The sequence below is a fragment of the Hypomesus nipponensis genome, chromosome 3, assembly GCF_054491055.1.
Source record: "Hypomesus nipponensis isolate SF chromosome 3, ASM5449105v1, whole genome shotgun sequence".
Lineage (NCBI taxonomy): Eukaryota > Metazoa > Chordata > Actinopteri > Osmeriformes > Osmeridae > Hypomesus > Hypomesus nipponensis.
The window spans coordinates 17,187,501-17,208,194 of NC_140363.1; the positions used below are offsets into that span (position 1 = coordinate 17,187,501).

At 49.8% G+C, this 20,694-nt stretch overlaps 2 protein-coding genes across 2 annotated transcripts in view; one reads left to right on the top strand and one right to left on the bottom strand.

Moving 5' to 3' along the window:
• The window catches only part of mnat1 (MNAT1 component of CDK activating kinase), a 32,678-nt gene extending 18,784 nt beyond the window's left edge, over positions 1-13,894 (bottom strand). Inside the window, exons 1-6 of the mRNA XM_084680839.1 lie at positions 13,714-13,894; positions 9,135-9,287; positions 8,045-8,118; positions 7,664-7,767; positions 7,053-7,193; positions 5,445-5,573 (exon numbers count right to left, since the gene is read on the bottom strand). Of these exons, the coding sequence (XP_084536965.1) occupies positions 5,445-5,573; positions 7,053-7,193; positions 7,664-7,767; positions 8,045-8,118; positions 9,135-9,287; positions 13,714-13,802 (690 nt within the window). The 5' untranslated portion in view covers positions 13,803-13,894. The remainder of the gene's footprint in view (positions 1-5,444; positions 5,574-7,052; positions 7,194-7,663; positions 7,768-8,044; positions 8,119-9,134; positions 9,288-13,713) is intronic.
• An 886-nt stretch (positions 13,895-14,780) lies between these two features.
• Positions 14,781-19,673, top strand: six4a (SIX homeobox 4a). The gene is made up of 3 exons (XM_084680753.1): positions 14,781-15,632; positions 17,191-17,885; positions 18,925-19,673. Exons 1-3 carry the CDS (start codon positions 14,905-14,907, stop codon positions 19,542-19,544), a joined length of 2,043 nt encoding a protein of 680 aa, XP_084536879.1. The 5' UTR covers positions 14,781-14,904; the 3' UTR covers positions 19,545-19,673.
• Positions 19,674-20,694: the final 1,021 nt, after the last annotated feature.

Consider the following 20,694-nt stretch of genomic DNA (forward strand, 5'->3'; position numbering starts at 1 on the left):
CTGCGCTCCTCAGAAGCCCCGCACAGGGACCAGGCTACACCAGGGTTAGGAAAACTCTGTACAGCAACTCCCTCTTCAAGAAAACAGAATTACGGTCGCTACAGAGCACTTGCTATATCGTTTATTAAGTTGGGTTTACACCGTCGTAGCGCAGACTCTCTGTAGGGGGAGAACCGTGACGTGCAAGACCCCCTGCACCCACCAGGCCATGCTGGCCCCCTCTCCCCATCACTCACCCCCTCCCCTCACACCCCCCCTCCCGCTATGCTGGTGCTGCGAGTGCTTCTGGCTGGATAAAGGGCTTTGTGGGCCACCCTGGCCCACGGTAGCAAGTGTAAAAGCTGCAGTCCTTCCAGCGCGAGCCCTCTTCCCCTCTCAGGGTTAAATATAACCACCACCCACCCGCCCTGCAGGCGACAGCTGCCCCGGCGCAAAGCCCTCAAAGCTGACAACTCCGTTTTTTTCCGGCCGGCGCGGTCCGGGCAGCGCGCTACAAACCGGGGCCAACCGAAACAGGGCCAAACCAGGAGCCTGGGGGCGGGTGTGAATGCCCACATGTGCTGGTGCCAATCAGGGAAGAGGGATCTCTTCTTTACTGTCCCCCCCCAGCCCCTCCACCAGCACCACCCTGCAGCTCAGAGCCTGCGTGCCAAGGCTGGAACACTAGAGCAAAGGGCAAGGGTGAAAGGTCACGCTCTCTCCCTTACATGAAAGAGCCCCGTCTCTGAGCTGGGAGTGACAAGCCAAGTCCAAATGAATGTCAATCACCGCGGCGTGTAAACGGACGCCAGCATTCGGACGCATGCCTTCCTAGATACGCGAGGACGCCTTCCAAACCTGTGTGCGTCTCCGCTTGTCAAGATGACAGATTCACCCGTCGAGACGAATAAATAAAACGCACCACATTTGAACCAGGAAGAAACTAAAGAGGAAATTCTCCTGGGAAAGAGAGGAATTGTGTAAGTGTGAAAGTGAGTGAAACGGCCTGGGCAGACTGAGTTAGTCTCCACAGGAGAACAGGTCGGGCCAGTCTGCTACAGTTTGGCCTGGAGAGAGAAGCGCAACCACCAGGTAGAGGTCACTGCAGAGGACAACCCAACCAGGGAAAACAAGCCTGAGCAAACATCCAGTGTGTGTCAGTGTGTGCGTGTGTATGTGCGTGTGTGCTTGCGCATGTTTTGTGGCACTTAGATTCCACTGGCTAAGAGTAGAACAGAGCAGAGCCTAAAAGAACCGTGGGTATTTTCGCAAGCTACGCATCTGTGTTTGTGGATAAACTTTCCACCCGCATGTGTGTGTGTGTGTGCATGCGGTGACGTACTCTCCTGTGTGCCCCATGCACATGTCTTTTCCTGCGCCCGTCTGTGTACCCCCCGCCCTCTCTCTTATTAGGGGTGTGTTAGTCTCGTCAGGTATGTCAGCTGCTCAATGGGGGGGGGGGGGGTGGGAGGGGGGTGTGGGGGGGGGGGTCCTGGGCCCCCGAGGGGTGGGGGGAAAGGGGGGGACCTGGGATGTTTTATTTAAGATGCAGCTGAAAGCTGGACCTAGGTGGCGAGATTCCCTGCAGGTAAGACACCCCGGTGCAGACACTAAACAGCACAGACACACACACACACACAGGCAGACACACACACACACACACACACAGGCAGACACACCCTCAATATGCACACAACAAACACCCCGTTTTCAAATAAACAAACAAAACACACCCAACCCACAGTCGACAACGAACATCCTGAACGCAGCGAAACTCCCCCTAAAACAATACTGACAGATTTGCTCCCAGGAGCGAGCAAACAAGGAAATGTGTTCATGGACAAGCTTCTCACTGAGGCTGCGTTCAGGTGAGCGGCACTGTGCAGCACAGAGGAACAGACCGTCTTACACAGCTCCTGTCACGGAGGGCTAACTCACACACAAACCCCCAAACCTTTTGATTTCATTGGATGTCTACTCCACTTTGGTCTTCAAAGGATGTTTGCCCAGGCTAGGTAACATAGGCTACAGTATATGTGTGTGTGTGTGTGTGTGTGTGTGATACCAAGGGAGAGTGTTTATTTGTTCAGTGGAGTGTCTACAAAGTGAGGGATTAGCCTGATGGATTCTGGACCATTCCTGAAGCAAGACCAGGCCCATCCCAACAGCCCCACAGCCCCACTGCCTCACAGCCTCCCATCCCCACAGCCTCCCATCCCCACAGCCTCCCATCCCCACAGCCTCCCATCCCCACAGCCTCCCATCCCCACAGCCCCACTGCCTCACAGCCTCCCATCCCCACAGCCTCCCATCCCCACAGCCTCCCATCCCCACAGCCTCCCATCCCCACAGCCTCCCATCCCCACAGCCTCCCATCCCCACAGCCTCCCATCCCCACAGCCCCACAGCCTTCCATCCCCACAGCCTCCCATCCCCACAGCCTCCCATCCCCACAGCCTCCCATCCCCACAGCCTCCCATCCCCACAGCCTCCCATCCCCACAGCCTCCCATCCCCACAGCCACACAGCCTCCCATCCCCCCAGCCTGGCATCCCCACAGCCTCCCAGCCCCACAGCCTCACAGCCTCCCATCCCCACAGCCCCCCAGACTCCCATCCCCACAGCCTCCCATCCCCACAGCCTCCCAGCCGGGCATCCCCACAGCCTCCCAGCCCCACAGCCTCACAGCCTCGAAGCCTCACAGCCTCCCAGCCCCCTTCAGGGCTTCACTCCTGCTCTTCCAGGACCAGAGCAGGATGCTTCCCAGGCGCTCTGCCCCCCTCTGGCCCCTTCCCCTCTTCTCCCCTCTGGCCCCTCCCCCCCTTCTCCCCTCTGGCTCCTCCCCCCTTCTCCCTCCTGGCCATTAAACTCCACCACCCACCTTCCTAAATCAAAAATACACCACCCTGATACAGACTCACACTGCTTTTAATTCCCTCTGCAGGAGTTCCAGGTTATCTATGGGGGTGGGTGGGGGGGCTCCCTATCCACAGCTGCTAAATCACAGAGGACACCGGACCCCCCTCCCCTCCCCCCCCCCCCCCCCCCCCCCCCCAGCATGCCTGAGATGTCCCCTGCATAGACAGTAAACATCACAACAGAACTACACTTGGCGCTGGTTCACACTTTATAAAAAGACAAAGCGCCAGGAAGTAGGGGGGCCCCCCGCCTCCCGCCAGCCCCCCCGCCTCCCCCCGGGCTCCCAAACAACCAGATATGTCTTCCCCAGTGACAGCTCACCTTGGCCTGGGGAGCACAGCTGCCCTGGAACCACCACAAGCCCCCATTACCCGGAACATGACAACAGCTTTCACTCAGAATCCTCACTAAGCTTCACATATGAGTGGTTTTGTGTAGAAGTCCTCAGTATCTTAAGGTAACTGTTGCCGTGGCAGCCCAACCCATGAAGGGCATGCTGGCAGAGTGCCTTTTAGATCGCAAGATACTTAGACCATGTGAGGCGTTTGGTGTGTTAAAGTTGAGTTTCAAGGGGAATGTTCAAGAGGCAGATGCAAAGCCGTACACAGTTAACAGCAAAAGGTTCCGTTAGGAATGTAAACAGAATGGTCATGGTTGGATTCAGCTGTGGAGGTTGACAACACATCAATCAAATAACCTTTTACCCTTCCGCTGCTGAGGACAGCGTAAAACAGACAGACTGATTTAACTACAAGGGTTCTTGTCTCAGCAGCATCTCAGTCTTGGCTCTGAGGACCAGCACACCACAGAAGAACAGATCAAGACAGAGAGCAGATCTCCACAGGAGCCCCGACCACACGCTGTTGAAGCCCCACCAACTCAAACACGTCTCAGTCTGCTAGACTTCTGGAGGCGAGGGACATCCAAAACCACAGGCCCCTCAGGAACAGCTTCAGCCCCAGCCTCAAAACCAGCCCCAGGATCAGCCCCAGCCTCAAAACCAGCCCCAGGATCAGCCCCAGCCTCAAAACCAGCCCCAGGATCAGCCCCAGCCTCAAAACCAGCCCCAGCCTCAAAACCAGCCCCAGCGTGGCAGTAGCAGGCTCCCCCCCCCCCCTCCAGCACCCCCAGCCTGGAAGAGACGTGAGGAAAGACAGCCGGCGTCAGAGCCAAGAGCAACACCATCCTCCAGCACTCAGCTTCTCCATCAGCAGGCTGGACTCCCGTCAGTCGCACAACCACATCCTCCGCCAGGACACGGCCGTCCTGGACTGAATCTTTCCATCGATGGTTCAAAGGGTTGGTCTCCACTTTGGGGTTTAAAGGAGTATTTGGTCCCGCTAGATCTAGGCTATTCTGAAGTCCTGTTCTAGGCCATCTATGTCCAAGGCTGTAGGATTTCCACAGTGCTAAAACCACAGATGGAATCGCTGAATCCAAACCTTATAATGGAAATCTGAGTGAGAAGTGGTGAATTTTGTCATCCTAAATGTATGTGAATGCAAAGTAAGACTGGAACACATTGGAGGCTCTTGTCTGTCAGAGAAAAAATCAGCACGTTAGTCTTTGATTGATAAACTACATGAGTTTGCAGTTTGACTAAGACTATCAAACCTGTAAACCACACTCTCCACAAAATGTTCATACATCTTTTTTTAAACTGGGAAAAAAAAATACAAACAGAATCATTTCCTCGTGGTAGTGAAGGAATTAAGAGAGGGGCCGATCCACCATTCAGTCTCCTGAACCGTGAGCCATAAACATGACTAATGCTGACTGCCTTTCTTTCCTCCTGGTCTGGACTGAGTGAGCTCTATACCAAGGTTTCTCCCACGGACCACTGCACTCTGGGAAGCCGACCGCACCTCCCATAGGGGCTGGGGGGGGCTGGGGGGGGGGGGGAGGGGGAAGTGATGACATTGCTCTATCTCATCATGGCAAAATGAAAATAAACGAGTGAGAAATGAAAAAAACGGAGGCGTTGCCAAAGAGCGAAGGGCCTTCCAGACTCCCCTGGACTCTGTCCGAGCGGGACGAGTCCTGGGAGCCTTCACTGCTGACACTCCACATCCCAGCGTGATGATCTGCTCATCTTCTGTGTACGTTGTGTTATGCCAGGTGCTTGCGTTGTCTTGTCTTAAGAATTTCAGTGCCCAGTTTGACCTTGTGTTGTTCTGTGTACCTGACAAATAAAATACTTCAGACTTGACCTGCTTTTTACATTTGGAATATAGTTGGACTTATTTCTAGTATAAACCTATATCTGAAATGCGTCCCCTGATAAGTGGACATACCATGTAGGCTGAGGATTTACCACAGAGGCCTGGGTTTGAATCCGGCCAGAGCTGCATGCCAACCCCCCCCCCCTCACTGTCTCTCCCTGACTTTCCTGTCACATTTCACACAAAAAAAACGTCCAATAAAGCATGGAGGCTTGCTCCATGCTCTGAGGTTTCTGTGAGTCCACCTGGTGTTAGGGTGAGGCAGTGAGGCATCCAAACCAACCTGCAGGGACAGAGCGGGAGGCCGGGCTCAGCTGTACTCACCATGGGGATGCCGGTGGAGAAGATGGTGGACTTGACCACCTGCTTCTGCTTCTCGATCTGGCTCTCCAGCTGGACGGCCCGGTCCTTGTGCTGGGCCAGCAGGATGGCGGCGGGTACGTGGGAACGCTCCTGGGAAACAACACACACACAGGCTCGTCAACGCACAGGCTCGTCAACGCACAGGCTCCTCGACACAGGCTCCTCGACACAGGCTCCTCGACACAGGCTCGTCAACACAGGCTCCTCGACACAGGCTCCTCGACACAGGCTCCTCGACACAGGCTCGTCAACACAGGCTGCTCAACACAGGCTGCTCAACACACAGGCTCACCAGCGCACCACCTGGGACACAGCCGTACTCTGCACCCTTCCTGACCTGTCGCGCTGAGAACGTCCTAGACTCAGAAGGCTCGAAAACTACACATGATGTCCCAAGGCTATCCCTAAAGGCCATCAACTAGCAGGCGAAGGTGGCCGGCCCAGTGTGGATGCCGGCCGGGCTGACGGAGATGAGCAGGCGGAGGAACACTGTGCCGCCTTCACCTCCATTAACTGAAGGTCGGACGCTTCCATCTCTGCCGTGGAGCGTTGCCAAGCGCAGAGGTCCGGGAAGACAGGCCCCGCCCCGCCTCTCGGAGCGGGACGTTTCTGACGGGGCGGACTCATCACCAGAGGGGTGTGGAGCAGAATAATGAACAGCCTGATCCAATCATGGCTCCTCATTAGGATGTACAGAGCACTAGATACTTTGTGTGTGTGTGTGTGTGCACGAGAGAGAGGCTCCTAGCCTACACAAAATACTGTGTATGTAGATGCGTGTGTGCATCTGTGTGCGTGTGTGTGTGCATCTGTGTGTGTGTGTGTGTGTGTCTGCAGGGGCTGGGCTGCTCTGTCATTTGGTAACAGACAACAGAGTCAGTGCTAAAACAAACAAACACACAGCTTAAAGTGCTACCTGAGAGTACTCCACAGCACGCGGCTCAACAGGACAATCACTTCCAAAGCCTGCAGCTAAACACAATGGAGCCAGCAGGCTTTGAAATCACAGAATGGCAACAATGCAGGGAGGGGAACTCGAGAGCAGGCCCGAGGAGGGGAGTCGTAATAAGCTCTTAACGACTCCTCATGTCTCCAGATTTCATGTTTTGTGGCCCGCCTCCTGAAGACCACTTCCAAGTAACATCGTTTCACTTTTTTGGCGTCAAGTTGGACTGCACTGTGTTGTGTGTGTGTGTGTGTGGCTGGATGTGTGTGTGTGTGTGTGTGCATCTGGCTGGTTGTGTGTGTGTGTGTGTGCGTGCGCATCTGGCTGGATGTGTGTGTGTGTGTGCGTGTGTGTGCATCTGGCTGGATGTGTGTGTGTGCATCTGGCTGGTTGTGTGTGTGTGTGTGTGTGTGTGTGTGTGCATCTGGCTGGTTGTGTGTGTGTGTGTGTGTGCGCATCTGGCTGGTTGTGTGTGTGTGTGTGTGCATCTGGCTGGTTGTGTGTGTGTGTGTGTGTGTGTGCATCTGGCTGGTTGTGTGTGTGTGTGTGTGTGCGCATCTGGCTGGTTGTGTGTGTGTGTGTGTGCATCTGGCTGGTTGTGTGTGTGTGGTTGTATGTCTCACCAGCTCGTCCAGGAGAGCCTGCTTATTCTTCCTCTTGGCCTGCAGCTGTCTCTGCTCATCCTGCAGGAGATCCAGACGCCTCTGTTCCCCCTCCTGCTTCTCCAGGAGCAGCATCTCCTCCAGCTCCTCCTGCTCCCGGGTCTGTGGGAGGGAGGGAGGGAGGGAGGGAGGGAGGGAGGGAGGGAGGGAGGGAGGGAGGGAGGGAGGGAGGGAGGGAGGGAGGGAGGGAGGGAGGGAGGGAGGGAGGGAGGGAGGGAGGGAGGGAGGGAGGGAGGGAGGGAGGGAGGGAGGGAGGGAGGGAGGGAGGGAGGGAGGGAGGGAGGGAGGGAGGGAGGGAGGGAGGGAGGGAGGGAGGGAGGGAGGGAGGGAGGGAGGGAGGGAGGGAGGGAGGGAGGGAGGGAGGGAGGGAGGGAGGGAGGGAGGGAGGGAGGGAGGGAGGGAGGGAGGGAGGGAGGGAGGGAGTCAGTGACTTTGTTAGAGATCGTCAGAGTGAATGAGTGAGTGAATAAATTAACTCCCTTGAAGAGCAGTAGTGAGTGAGTCAGCGAGTGAATGAATGAGTTTCTCATCTGTCATGTCTCCACGCGGTGTGTGGCATGGCGAGTACACACCAGCTTGGCCTTGTTCCTCTGAATGATGTCCCTGTTCTCTCTCTGGTAGTGCTCGATGACCTGTTTGGTGCCCTCCACATCTATGTTGTTGGTCCAGTTATAGACTAGACACAGGAGAGAAGCACACAGTCCTGCATGACACAGTCTCGTCCACGAAAAGGTTAACAATGCACTGGCCAGAGTGAGGGCCAATACAGTTACAGGTCAGGGTGTTGGAAGTGAGAGGTATCTAGCGTTGGCAGACACACAGTCTGAACCCTGACCCTGGCTGGCTCTGAAGGCTGTCGAACAGCTCTGGGTCTGCCAAGACCTGGGGAGAATCGATACCCTGAGAGTGTGTATCACTCTGTCTCGAAACCCTGTCCAGTGCAGTGAGCTCACCTATCTCCTCCACCTGCTCCAGGTAGTCATTGTAGTCTTTTAGGCTGGGGAAGTCAAATTCTCTCTTGTTGTAACTGTGGAGAAGAGATTGGAGAAGTTAAAACATATTTTTTTTGTTCTTCTTCAGGTCCTTAAATCAAGTCTGATCATATCCAATATCAACAGAGACGGGAGATAACGAGTACAAATCCTTTGTTACTGCACTTGAGTATATTTTTCTGGTATCAGTACTTTATAATACATTTGTCAGACAACCTTTTACTTTCACTTAATTTTTTTTTTACACAAATATCTGTACTTCCTACTTCTTACATTTCAAAGCCAGACTCATTACTTTAGTTTGAATCTGTATTTGGTGGCATGATCAATATTATTTATGGTCACTGCGCACCTTTTTTCATTTCCTGGCTATCACACGCAACAAACGTAAGCTAGCCTACAAAGCTACAGCATGCCAGTTTTGAAAGATTGAAAAAAATATTTATTTTAAAAGCTTTGCTGAAAGACCATTTTCGGAAAAAGGTTTTCGAAAGGTTGGAACATTCTTAACAATTTTATTTTTGAAAAAATCGATTTGTTTGTGGGTTAGTTAGGGTTAGGGTTACAACACTTGGGTACTGACAACCCAAGTGCTGTCAATACTTCAACTTTTACCAGTCTTTTTAAACATGAATATCTGTATTTCTACTTGGGTGAAAGATGTGTGTACTTTTGCTATCTCTGAATATCAACACATAAAATACTATATTAGGAACTTATGCAACTGAAAATAACTAAAAAGAAGGACGCCAGGGAGAGGAACAGTCGGAGGGCGTGAGGTGAGAAATGTGGCAGGGAAAGAGCCTTCCAATTTGAGCTCCCCTGGAGGGAGGTCTTTGTCTACAAAACAAACGTCATAATGACAAAGACAAAGACAGCTTAAGAATAGGGAGGGGTGATGCGAACACACACACACACACAAACACAGGCCAGAGCCCGCCCCCACCAACTCACCCACTCACTTACACCAACTCACTCAGTTCCTTCCTCCTTCTCCCTCCCTCCCTCTCTCTCTCTCTCTCTCCCTCCCTCCCCCCCCCTCCCTCCTTACATCTTGAGGACCTTCTTGCGTATCTCCACCTCCTTGTCCACCGCAGGGTCCTCAAAGAGCTGAACCCGGAAGTTTCCCTTCCTCAGGGGGGTGTCGCACTGCACACAGTTCCCCGAGCCGCGCACAAACAGCATGTCCACACAGCTCTCACATCTGAGGAGGTTAAAGACACACCTTTACACACTCACTTCTACACACACACACACACACTTACACACCCACACAGCGTTTGGACAACAGCAGTAAATAAGTATCACCACTGTCCGTCCTAAACTGTGGCCAACTTCAGAGGTCATTGTTAACAGTGTATTTAGACGCAGTTTCAGTTATTAGTTCTCTAGGCCTTCTGTTTTCAGTCATTGCTGGCGTCCGATGCGTTCACTATTAAAACCGCTGAACATTCATTTCAACTCCAAATAAGACGATGAGGCTTGATGTTGGAGCTTGGTGTTGGATCTTCATGAGACTCCTTTAGATGGCTGGAAATGAACAGAATAATGACCCTGACCCCCCCCCCCCCACACACACACACACACACCCCTGCCAAAGAATGTCAGTTTGCCCCGGGGGGGGGGGGGGGAAGCACATTTATTTGTAAAAATGTTCAGTCAGTTCGCCACGTAGCTCCCAGTGCTAAACGTCAGCGACAGCTTGGATCGACCCTCCTCCCATCAGCACCAGCTCATATGCAGCCTGCTCCACAGCAGAGGGAAGAGATTTATGATGGCGGGGGGGATGGGGGGGGGGGGGGGTTAGGTTTACGTTCATCCCCAGCTCCACCACAGCCCAGCGGCGTCCAGACCCACCTTGGGGACAACCAGTATTTACTCATCAATCACACCTTTAAGCAGGTAGGCGTTTACCCATCAATCACACTCAAGTGGGGAGTGAGCCCAGAAGACAATGGGAATAGCCCTAAATCTCTCCTAAGTAGGCGGCAGGCTGGGTGGAGGGGCAGGATAAACGTTTGCACAGTCCGGTCTTTTAATTAAGTCTCTGTGGAGCTTTATTCCACAGGAATTCACCTTCAGCGGGCTTCCTGCTCTTGCCCACCTTCAGGAGGAAGGAGAACATCTGGTTTCCAAATGTTGTCACTATCTTACAGCACCAACAATAACAGCCATTTTGGGACACAGGGAAACAGACTGGATCTTTTCTTTTTTTTTTACCATCTGGATGATTTTGGGGGGGATTTTTTGGGGGGGAAATAGTTTCCAAAGTCAAAGAAGAGGGTGGAGACTGCACTGCTGTCACAAGCGCCTTCAGAGACAAGAGCATTAGATCTCTAATGAAAGGAACATCAAGCAGACGTTTTCACCCTCTCAGCAGAATTCAAAACAAAAAGACCATTAAAGAGGAAACTGCAGAGCCATGGCCTTCACCTGTTTCTGCACAGCCTATCAGATTTGGGGCAAACTAGCCAAACCGGCCAAAGAATGATGAATACAAGCATATCTTATGATCGCTCACCACACAATCCACCTCCAAACGTGAAGCTGCCTAACAAACATCTACATTTAGCAGCAACAAAAACACTAAAAAAGACTAAGCCGCACAGTTGGTCACGGAGAGCAATGAGACACCCCGCTCAAGTCCACCTCGGTAGGGGCAGATGTTCACTGTGGCCCCAGGCTATGGGAGATGTATAGGCCGCGCCATATGGAGGTGGAAGGAGGGCTTCTGCTTGTTTCCACAGGCCCACAAAGAAGCCATTCATCAACACAGTGCCAGGAGTGGGGTGCAGTTTGCCCCCTTGCCCCATAAATGGACCACACAACAGACTGTCCACAGGGGAAATCCTGTGTAATTCTAGAGCCCAACCCATAAGGATTGGAGGGAGGAGACTTGGGGAGTGAACTTGCCATCTTTCCTCCCTGGCGTACGTTACATGGGACAGTCCTTTAATTGTTACATGAAAGTGCTCTGTGTGTGTGTGTGTGTGTGTGTGTGTGGGGATGGGCTGGGGGCACCATATGTGTCGGTTCAACGTCACACGTTGATAGTTTGTACCATCAGACCTTCTCCAGGGTCTGTTGTTGTCGCTGTGGCAGAGTAGCAACTGTTGAGCGAGAGTAGCAATTCCCTCTCCCTCTCTCTCCATACCTCTCTCCTTTTCTCCCACCCTCCTTCCCCCTCTCTCTCTATATCCATACCTCCCTCCCTCTCTATCTTCTTCTCTCTCTTCCTCTCCAGTGTCCTCTCCCTCTATCTCACCTGTCCTGCTCACTGCTCCTGGCTCTTATCTCTCCCATCTGCAGCTGTCAGCAGGTCAGCGGGGAGGTAAACAGGCCTGGCTCAGCAGAGATCCCACCCCCCATCCCTAACACACACACACACACACACACACGCTTACACACATACTCTCTGTCACACACGCATACACACTCTTCCCTAAGGGCCAGTAACACTGCCTCCATTTCTCGGTCCCTATTCAAGAAAAGGTACAAACAAAACAATGCAGCTATAAGGGCGGGATCACCTGTCCAGGAAGCCCTCTTCATGCGGGGGTCTCCCACAGCAGCGCCCGGGTCCACACAACAGCCTGCTTTGTGTGGACACCACCAGTTCATCCCTCTGCTAACCTGCTGTGACTCCCCTCCTCTGACATGACACCCAATACCACAGCCGGCAACAACAACAACAAAAAAGAACAAAAAAAAAGAAGAAGAAGAAAACAAGTTTCTAAGAGAGGCTTCCGAGTCGAGTCTGCTCATTCGCAAGAACGAGCCAAAACCTCATCAAAACTAGAACAGGTTATTGCACAAGGAAGGTGATCTTCGGTTATTGGACATGGTAAGTGATCTTCACTCAGACGCAGCCCCCACTAGCAGAGCCCGTCCCCAGGCAGCTGTGCCCACCCTGTCCTGGTGGCAGCCCTTCATCAACATGCCCCACGCCCGCCATCTCATACCAAAGGACACTGGCCCTGCGTCACTGTGCGCAAGTCATAAATTACGAAAGGAGAGGGGGGCGGGCGGGGGCAGTTCTGACACCACCAGGGACATTAAATGTACATCGTGGTGTATAAATTTAGACGAGGCAGAAGAGAGGTGGACGGCCGCCATGTTGCCGCCCGCAGGACAGCCCAAACTGGAACGGCCTGCCAGCGTTGTCAGCTGTCAGCAGGACTCTCAGCCAGAGCAGAGACCTTGCCGAGCGCTCTGACCGTCACACAGGTCACAGACTGATAGGGGCTGAAAGGTCTGCGCACAAAACTCAGGTCGAGTCAGGGGGTAAACAAAAGTCTAAACACTCATCCTCTCAGGGGGGATGCAAACCATAAAACGGAATGAAAAGGTTTTTCACCCCCAAAAAAATTGACAGGCGAAATTCCATTTAGCCAAATGTGCGTTATAAATAACGTGCAGTAAATAGTGACACTCAACAGTGGTGTGTGGGGAGCTTGCAGTTTCCTAGATCAGGCTACGTGGTAAACTGGCTCAGGAGAAGCCCTCCCCCCCTCCTCCGCCCCCCACAAGGTGACCTGAGCAAGGACGTCCCTCTAAATTGCTTCATCGCCAAATCATTTCAATTTTCTCCCCATGTGACCGGCTGAGTCCAGACAGATGCTGTGAGTTATGAGTGTGCTGACTGCTGACCTGATGACGAGGCTTGGCCACTTCCTGATAGCTCGGTCAATAAACATACAGGGTCAGACAGACATATTCCTGCATTTTCACTCCACGGTTACTGCATGAGGCTCATGCAGGGACAGTAGTTTGGCGACAGCCCACAGGGAGAAACCAGGAGCAGGTCCATACATTGTACAGTCAACAATATAGCCACATTTGCATCTCCAAGGACATTCACAAATTCACCATTCAATGTCAACCTGTTAATTCATCAGTTCTTCATCCCGAAAGTTTCAAAAGACATATTTGAGGAATTCTTTACAAAGAAATATAAGGATATTTATTAAAACCTCAAGTCAGATGGCTGAGCGGTTAATCTGAAGGTTGCCAGATCGATTCCCCGCCATGCCAAATTATGTTGTGTCCTTGGGCAAGGCACTTCACCCTACTTGCCTCCGGGAGAATGTCCCTGTACTTACTGTAAGTCGCTCTGGATAAGAGTGTCTGCTAAATGACTAAATGTAAATGTAACCTTATCTTATTCTCCCACAATTAATTGATTCCAAAGTATGTAAGAGGTTAAATGTGGATGAATGATTTCTAGCTAGTTAATAAACCAATCAAGTCAGGTTAGGCTTGAGTTTTGACATTCTGGTTCATAGAATGTAGCCTAATCATATGACATCGTTTATATCTGGTTCCCGGAGACACGCCACTGTTTAGGGAGTAAACAGTGTGTCCCAAAGGAAACTCGTGTTTTTCTAAATGTCTAATGAATTCACCATTAACAGTTGCTGTAATTGATCGCTTACCAAACTTAGTCAAATGTATACTTTTACAGCGGCGTAATCACCAGATTGGCACGTATTAAATTACATCAAAGTCTTTCGAGTATTTTCATCCAGAATTAAAACTTAGGTAGACCTCATTAATGACTTAGGCATTGATTCAGCTAGGTAACGCTAACAAGCTAACTTTCCTTAAATGATGCTTTTGCATGTACTCACAATGTGTGTCCACAAACGTTCACCATCAGTTTCAGGGACGGGTTTCTGTATTTTGTTGTCTTGCATCTTGGACACCCTTGGTCATCCATTTCTTTCGACAAAACACAATACTTAAATAAACAGACAACAACAAGGGTTTCCTTTACTGTTCGCAGAAAGTAAACTGAGTCACTTTAATGTGCTCCGGGGGAGCGCGTGAGTCATAAGAACAGTTCCTAGTTAATCGTTCCACTTACGCACCAAACGGACCTGAACAACATGTTATGATGACTTGGATGATTCAGCTAATTCAGTATGGTACAACGGACCTGCCAAATGTGAGAAGTAAAGAACATAAATATAATTTTCGGCAAAGAAAAAGAGAGAACACTGTGGGCAGCAGTAGCCTACATAATGCTGAAGTTGCTGTAAATTACAGGAATAAATATAAAAATGCAAGGCTATTAATTAAATGTGTTATGTTGGTGCTGTTTTGCTCTGATGGTTTCTAAACGGTATAATTAATTTAATAGGCTACATTTTGTTGTAATTAGTACAACTCTTATGTACTAGTCTTATCAGAGGTAGACTATGGTCTAGTAATTCGTCTAATAGCTGAAGAAATACTGTAATCCTTCTCATCACAAATAGAAACACTTAACTTTTTACTGGGGGGGGGGGGTAGATATAAAAATAAATCTTAATAAGGTTGTTTCGAGATGTACTGATAATTGATTACATGATATAAATTAAAAGAACGTTTGATTTTATGTGTGTACTTCATCTCCCATCACCTGCTTTCAAATCCAAGAAACTGACCATATCAGAGGCTATGTTTATTTTAAAGGTTCACAACAACAATATCCCTCTTTGATAAAGTAACACATTCACCTTGCACAGGTGAGCCTTTAAAATACAGTGCGTCATATTTGACTGACAGCTCGAAACCAAACAATCCCTTCTGAAGCGCCATCGCTCCTCCCTGGCCGAGCCAGCTTCAGCCAATCGCGTTGCTTTCCTGCAGTTAGACCCCAATGCCCCTTCTTGCTACAGTTCCCGCAGAGTAAAAGTCACGTTGGAACGAAAGGGGAGAGCTATCCACTTACAGCTGCTGTCAGATATTCGATCGCGTTTGCATGGCGAGGAGGTAACCTGATCGGCTAAAGGCTTGCCGAAACCAAGGAGGAGTTACTTACCAGGAAGGCTTGAAAAATGTCTTCTTCCCTAGTAGAAGTCACAACAGCAAATGACATCAAGAAGGAAAATGTGAAGACGGACAAGCGAGAGTGCATCAAGCTTCTGGCGCTGGATACCGCGGAGTTGTCTATGGAGCGCGCCACTTCGAACACTGATGCGGTCCACACTGAACTTCTAGTGAGCGCGACTTCCTCGCTGGCATTTTCGCCGGAGCAAGTAGCGTGCGTCTGTGAGGCACTGCAGCAGGGAGGCAATGTGGACCGGCTGGCCAGGTTTCTATGGTCCTTACCGCAAAGTGACTTACTACGCGGCAACGAAAGCATCTTGAAAGCCCAAGCCCTTGTCGCTTTTCACCAGGCTCGGTACCAGGAGCTCTACAGTATTTTGGAAAACCACAGCTTCAGCCCGTCAAATCACTCGTCTTTGCAAGACCTGTGGTACAAGGCACGGTACACCGAAGCAGAGAAAGCGCGGGGGAGACCCCTGGGCGCAGTGGATAAGTATCGCCTGCGGAGAAAGTACCCTCTCCCTCGGACTATCTGGGACGGGGAAGAGACAGTTTACTGTTTCAAGGAAAGGTCTCGAAACGCGTTGAAGGATTTGTACAAGCAGAACAGGTACCCTTCTCCTGCTGAGAAAAGGAACCTCGCTAAGATCACAGGACTCTCTTTGACCCAAGTTAGCAACTGGTTCAAAAACAGAAGACAGAGGGACAGAAATCCTTCCGAAGCACAATCGAAAAGGTGAGAAAGAAAAGGACAGATCACATAACAAAATACTCCCGCATTACTAAATAGCTCAAGTATAGACGAATTGTCTGCATTTAAATTAAACATATCTGAAGTTGTTTGAACAAATAAGGCTTGCAAAGGAACGGCGTAAACATAACTTAGTGCCTATACTGACACCTTCTGCTGTGTTACCCGTCCTCTAATTATTGCACACAGCTCACTTTGTGCGTATATTGACAGCGTTCATTTTTATCTTATCTTAATTACGAAACTAAGTGTGCGTAAAAGCACGCTGCTAATGTTTTGAAATATGAGGCGGTTGTCATTCAGATCGGGTTTCACACGACTAGTGTAGCTAGGGCATGAGACCATAAGCAACAAAAATGACTCTTCCAAAAATGCTAAGCTTATTTACACTGGTTTCTATTTTTTTTATTAAGTCTTGATTATATGTTTTTTTATTTACTTGGAATTCCCATACATAGTTAGACTTAACTGTGTCACTGAAACCACTTTTTTGTTTTGGTTTTAGCACAGCGCATAGGGCTAAATCATTTGCTTTACTTTTTCTCTTGAGGCAAGGGGAATCGGGAAGCTTCCTTTGAGCTTTTCATTTGGTAATCCCCCACCCCCAGACCGATATTCTTCTTTTATGTTGTCTTCTCTGTGAACAAAGCACGCGCGCACCTGGTGGAGGTGACCTCTCTCTCTCTTTCTTTACGTATGTCTCTCTCTCCTTTACACACGTACACTAACACACACACACGCACACACACACTCACACTCGTGAAAGATGATGTCAGGAATTGCTACGCATTAAAGGACTTTTGCAATTCATTGTCACGGCTTGTCCCTCGTTTAATCTAAGTAGTCTACTTTGAGGACAATGGGCTTAAACTGAAATATCTGGAAGTTAAACGAACTTTTTTTTTCAGGAACAGACTTATTTTCTATTTTTGAAGGAGGGGCAGCTGTTTCGTTTTCTCGGGAAATATTGCTGCAATATAAACTTAACCCCACATTTTAACATAGTATAACCAGTCAGTTTAGTATATAGGACAGATAGTCATGGAACTTTTACAAATAAAAGTCTTTGACCATTTGTGTTGTCACGCTGAGACCGTTGGCATTTGTCACCCCGATATTTATAGCGCCAAATGGTACGCCTGTCTTGGCTGGTAGTTGAATGGTTGACGTTATGGTTGAAGAAGAATTATTTTAGGAACAAATGTTCCTTTTCGAACGTTGGTGAAACCGCATAACAGGCTAATTCAAAAACGGAAAATGTATAATCATTGTAAATTATTGAATCAAGTTCTTTCAGAAATAATATGTTTGAAATGATCTAATGCAAGCAAAAGCTGTTCACTTGTTAGTAAATAATTATTGAAATTATGCGAAATTGGCCGTCATCACCCACAGCTTTGCAGTGTCAATACAATTTGAATGCTCTTAAATGGGCTACACAATTCTAGGTCTCCATCAAAGACCTCCAGTCAAATAGCCTTCCCAACAGTTTTCTTTGAAACCATTTCTCACTTTGTCTCTCTTTCCCGATCTTTCCCTCCAGTGAATCTGATGGCAACCACAGCACCGAGGATGAGTCTAGCAAAGGGCAGGAGGAGCTCTCTCCCAGGCCCCTCTCAAACTCCTCCGACGGAACCATCTCCCATGGAGGTCTCCCCCTTCAGACCAGCTCTCTGGACAGTGGGGTCATCATCCAACAAATAGGAGACATCAAGATGCCCCCTGGATCCAGCACTGGGGTGCTCTTCAACGGGAACCTGGTGACAAGCAACAACTCCGCCGTGTTCCACAACGGCGGGTCGTCTTACCTCCAGGCCCCCAGCAACATCCTCTTCAACGGGCTGAATCTCGGTGTCCAGCCCCTGGCCTTCAATCCGCTGCGGCCCTCTGGAGGGGTGCAGCTGGGAGGCTCTGGTGTGGACATGCAGATGCAGGCAGCTCAGGAGAAGGGGCTGGGAGGGTCCGGCGTGGACTCGGGCCTGCAGTACTCCTCCTACCCAGGCTGTGTGAACGGTTCGGAGGTGAAGCTGGAGGGGGTGCACAGCATGGGGGCCCAGAACGGGGGTTCCTCCGTCTTGACGTTCAGCTCCTCCTCTGGGGGTCTGCAGCTGGGAGGTTACAGCCTGGTTCAGGTTCCTGGTGGGGTCGCTGACAGCGACGGCTCCTCACTCTTAAACAACACGGTGGGCCTGCCCTCCCTGCAGCTCTCCTCTGGATCCTCCTCTGCTCTTTCACAAGGTGGGTTCACAACACCTTGAAGGCAATATACTGCTTTGTCCAAGCGTTTTTTTGCCCCTTTATTTCTTACATTTTTTCAGGACTATTTTAGGAGCACATTCAATTTTCGTTCTTTTTTTTTATTGATCTTTTGTCATTTTATGTCCATCACTGATTCAGTTTCTATATTTTATACCCAACGATTCAATACAAACAAAACATATTCTTCATCCACTCCTATACGACAAGCCTACATGATATCATGACAACAACCCCATTTCCCCTTCTTAATAATGAATGAGTAGGCAGAAGGTTAGTCATCCAGACTCCAGTACACTTAATATGATTGAGATGAGTTTAGATTTAACATGACTGACTCTGGGTTTGAGCCCAGAAGATTGTTACTAAACACAATGTTGAAGGAGGGTCTCTCTTTCTTTCTTTCTTTCTTTCTTTCTTTCTTTCTTTCTTTCTTTCTTTCTTTCTTTCTTTCTGTATCTGTCTCTCTCACACACACACACACACACACATTTAACGGGGGGGGGGGGGGGGGTTGGTGGTCCTCAAACTCCAGAGCACGCTCTGAAGTCATCATCACTCATCATCATTACACACTCTCGTTCTCCAGGGGAGAGAGGAGGAGAACATGTTTCAGACAATCACATGGCCCCAAATATGCACTAACAAGGAAGAAGTCGTTATGGTACTTTAGTAGCTAGTGGTTAATAGTTTGACATAAAGCAGACAATCCATACCACGGCAACAAAATAAAAAAAACACCTTCCTATTGGCTGTAGCAGGCTCTACATCAAACCACTGCTCTCCCGAAGCTCTCAGAGTCAACTCTGAGAACTATGAAGTGTGTGAGAGATACAGCAGGGGGTTTCAAGTCGATTCCAGTCCCCACATAGTAAAAGTCAGAACGAGACCAGAGTTTTTGAAAACGCCACAGAGGATGAACGTAGGGCCGGGGCCACGAGACGACACAAAACCACGTTTGTAGATCAAGAAAAAAAAAGAAAAAAAAGCCATGTGCTGACCTGTTCTGTGTTTACCCCAGGTACCCTCCAAATGAACAACATAGCGGTGAACTCTTCCAACGAGGACTCCTACCAGCAGCAGACACAACAGCATCAGGACAAAATGACCTTGACCCCCTTGCACCCCAGCACGGTGCTCTACATGGGCACCACAGGTCAGACCTCCATCAAGAAGGAGCCCTTGGACGGTGGAGGTGGAGTGTACTCCTACCACCATGGGCTTCACCTGGACTCCATTGGCCAGCTCAGCTACACCTCCAGCTCGGAGGAGGTTCCCTCTAGCCGGGGGAGGCCCACCACCACTGATGTGTCCACGGTCAGCTCATCCAGAGCCGAGCCTGAGGTCTACACCACTCTGACTGTCAGCACCCCTCTCATGGCTCACACAGACCCAGCCGGCCACCACCTGCATCCCACTGAGTACATCAGGGGCCACAACCAACAGGCTTCCACGCACCTACTGGGCTCCGGCATGAACAGCAGCTACATGGAGGTGTCGGAGGACAAGGGAGAAGGCACGGGCCAGGCTGGGGTGAACCACATGGCCCGGGTCATGTGTGGGGAGATGGAACCCGCCGAGGAGAAAGAGCTGGCCAAATTACAGACAGTGCAGATGGATGAGGACATGGCTGACCTTTAACCTGTGACCTATGACCCTACATAAGCACTCGTATCTGCTCTAACAGTGATGTGGTGAATCTTTTTACTTTTGTGTGCGTGTTTTTTTTTTTTACCATTCATTTCCTATAAATGTTAAGTTATTTGCTAATGTTGCGTTCAGTTACTTTACAGTGCACTCAGACATAACCCCCTTTACCCCAACCCAAGACTGGTAACATGAATTCACATCACATCTTGTTTTTTAAAGCCCCTTAATCTTTCCTTAACATCTAACAGATGTAAGAACCAACTCTTATTTTCATATTGCAGAGGTCATTTGCATGCTTTTAAACCATGTTTTATGTGTGCATTTTATAAAGACAACACCTGCTACTTCCTGTTGAGAGGATTTGATCCACTGAGGCAGGTGTTGGAATGTCAAGTCATGTGACCAGGATGTTCCTCCAAACTAAATGCGTCATCTGGGTCAAACCAAAAAGGTCATTTGGTAGGGGGGGGGAGGGTGAGAGCTAGGTGGAAATGTTCACTAAAAACCACTTCAGCTGCACTGCACAACTGCATACAAATAAAGCTGTGTGCGGTAGTCATGGAATTATGCAAGTACGTTCTCCAACAAGCACATACAATCCTCGGAACTCTTTCCAAACCTTCTCGGTATCATCATCCTGGCTTTCACGATGTGTATTGTATCAAGTAGGCTGAGTGATTCAAAACGAATGTGCCTTTCTGCCCTACACTGTAGAATGTCAGAATGTGTTGACCAGCGTCCGGATTTGCACTACAAAGGTCCCAACACTACCAGAGAAGACTGTACTCATCTGGGAATGTGAGAATGACAGAACGAACCTCCTCAAACACGCTGACACTCCTTAGGCATTAATAAACCCGTTTCAAGCTTTAACAGGTGCTGAAGAAAAGACTCCAAAGCAGTGTAATAGACCTAGTATCTCTCATAAACTGCTGCATTTCATGAAAAATTCTAATCTAATTACCACTGCTTTATCCCATTCATCTTCCCATTTTAAAGTGTTTCTCCAAATCAAATGGTATTTTTCTACTGAATTAAATGCAAGCACATGTCAGCGCAGCAACGGTGAGTGTCTGTATGGACGCAGCAGGAGACGGCTGTCGAAGCGCGAAGGAGAGTGCTGCTCGTTAGCATCGTGTAC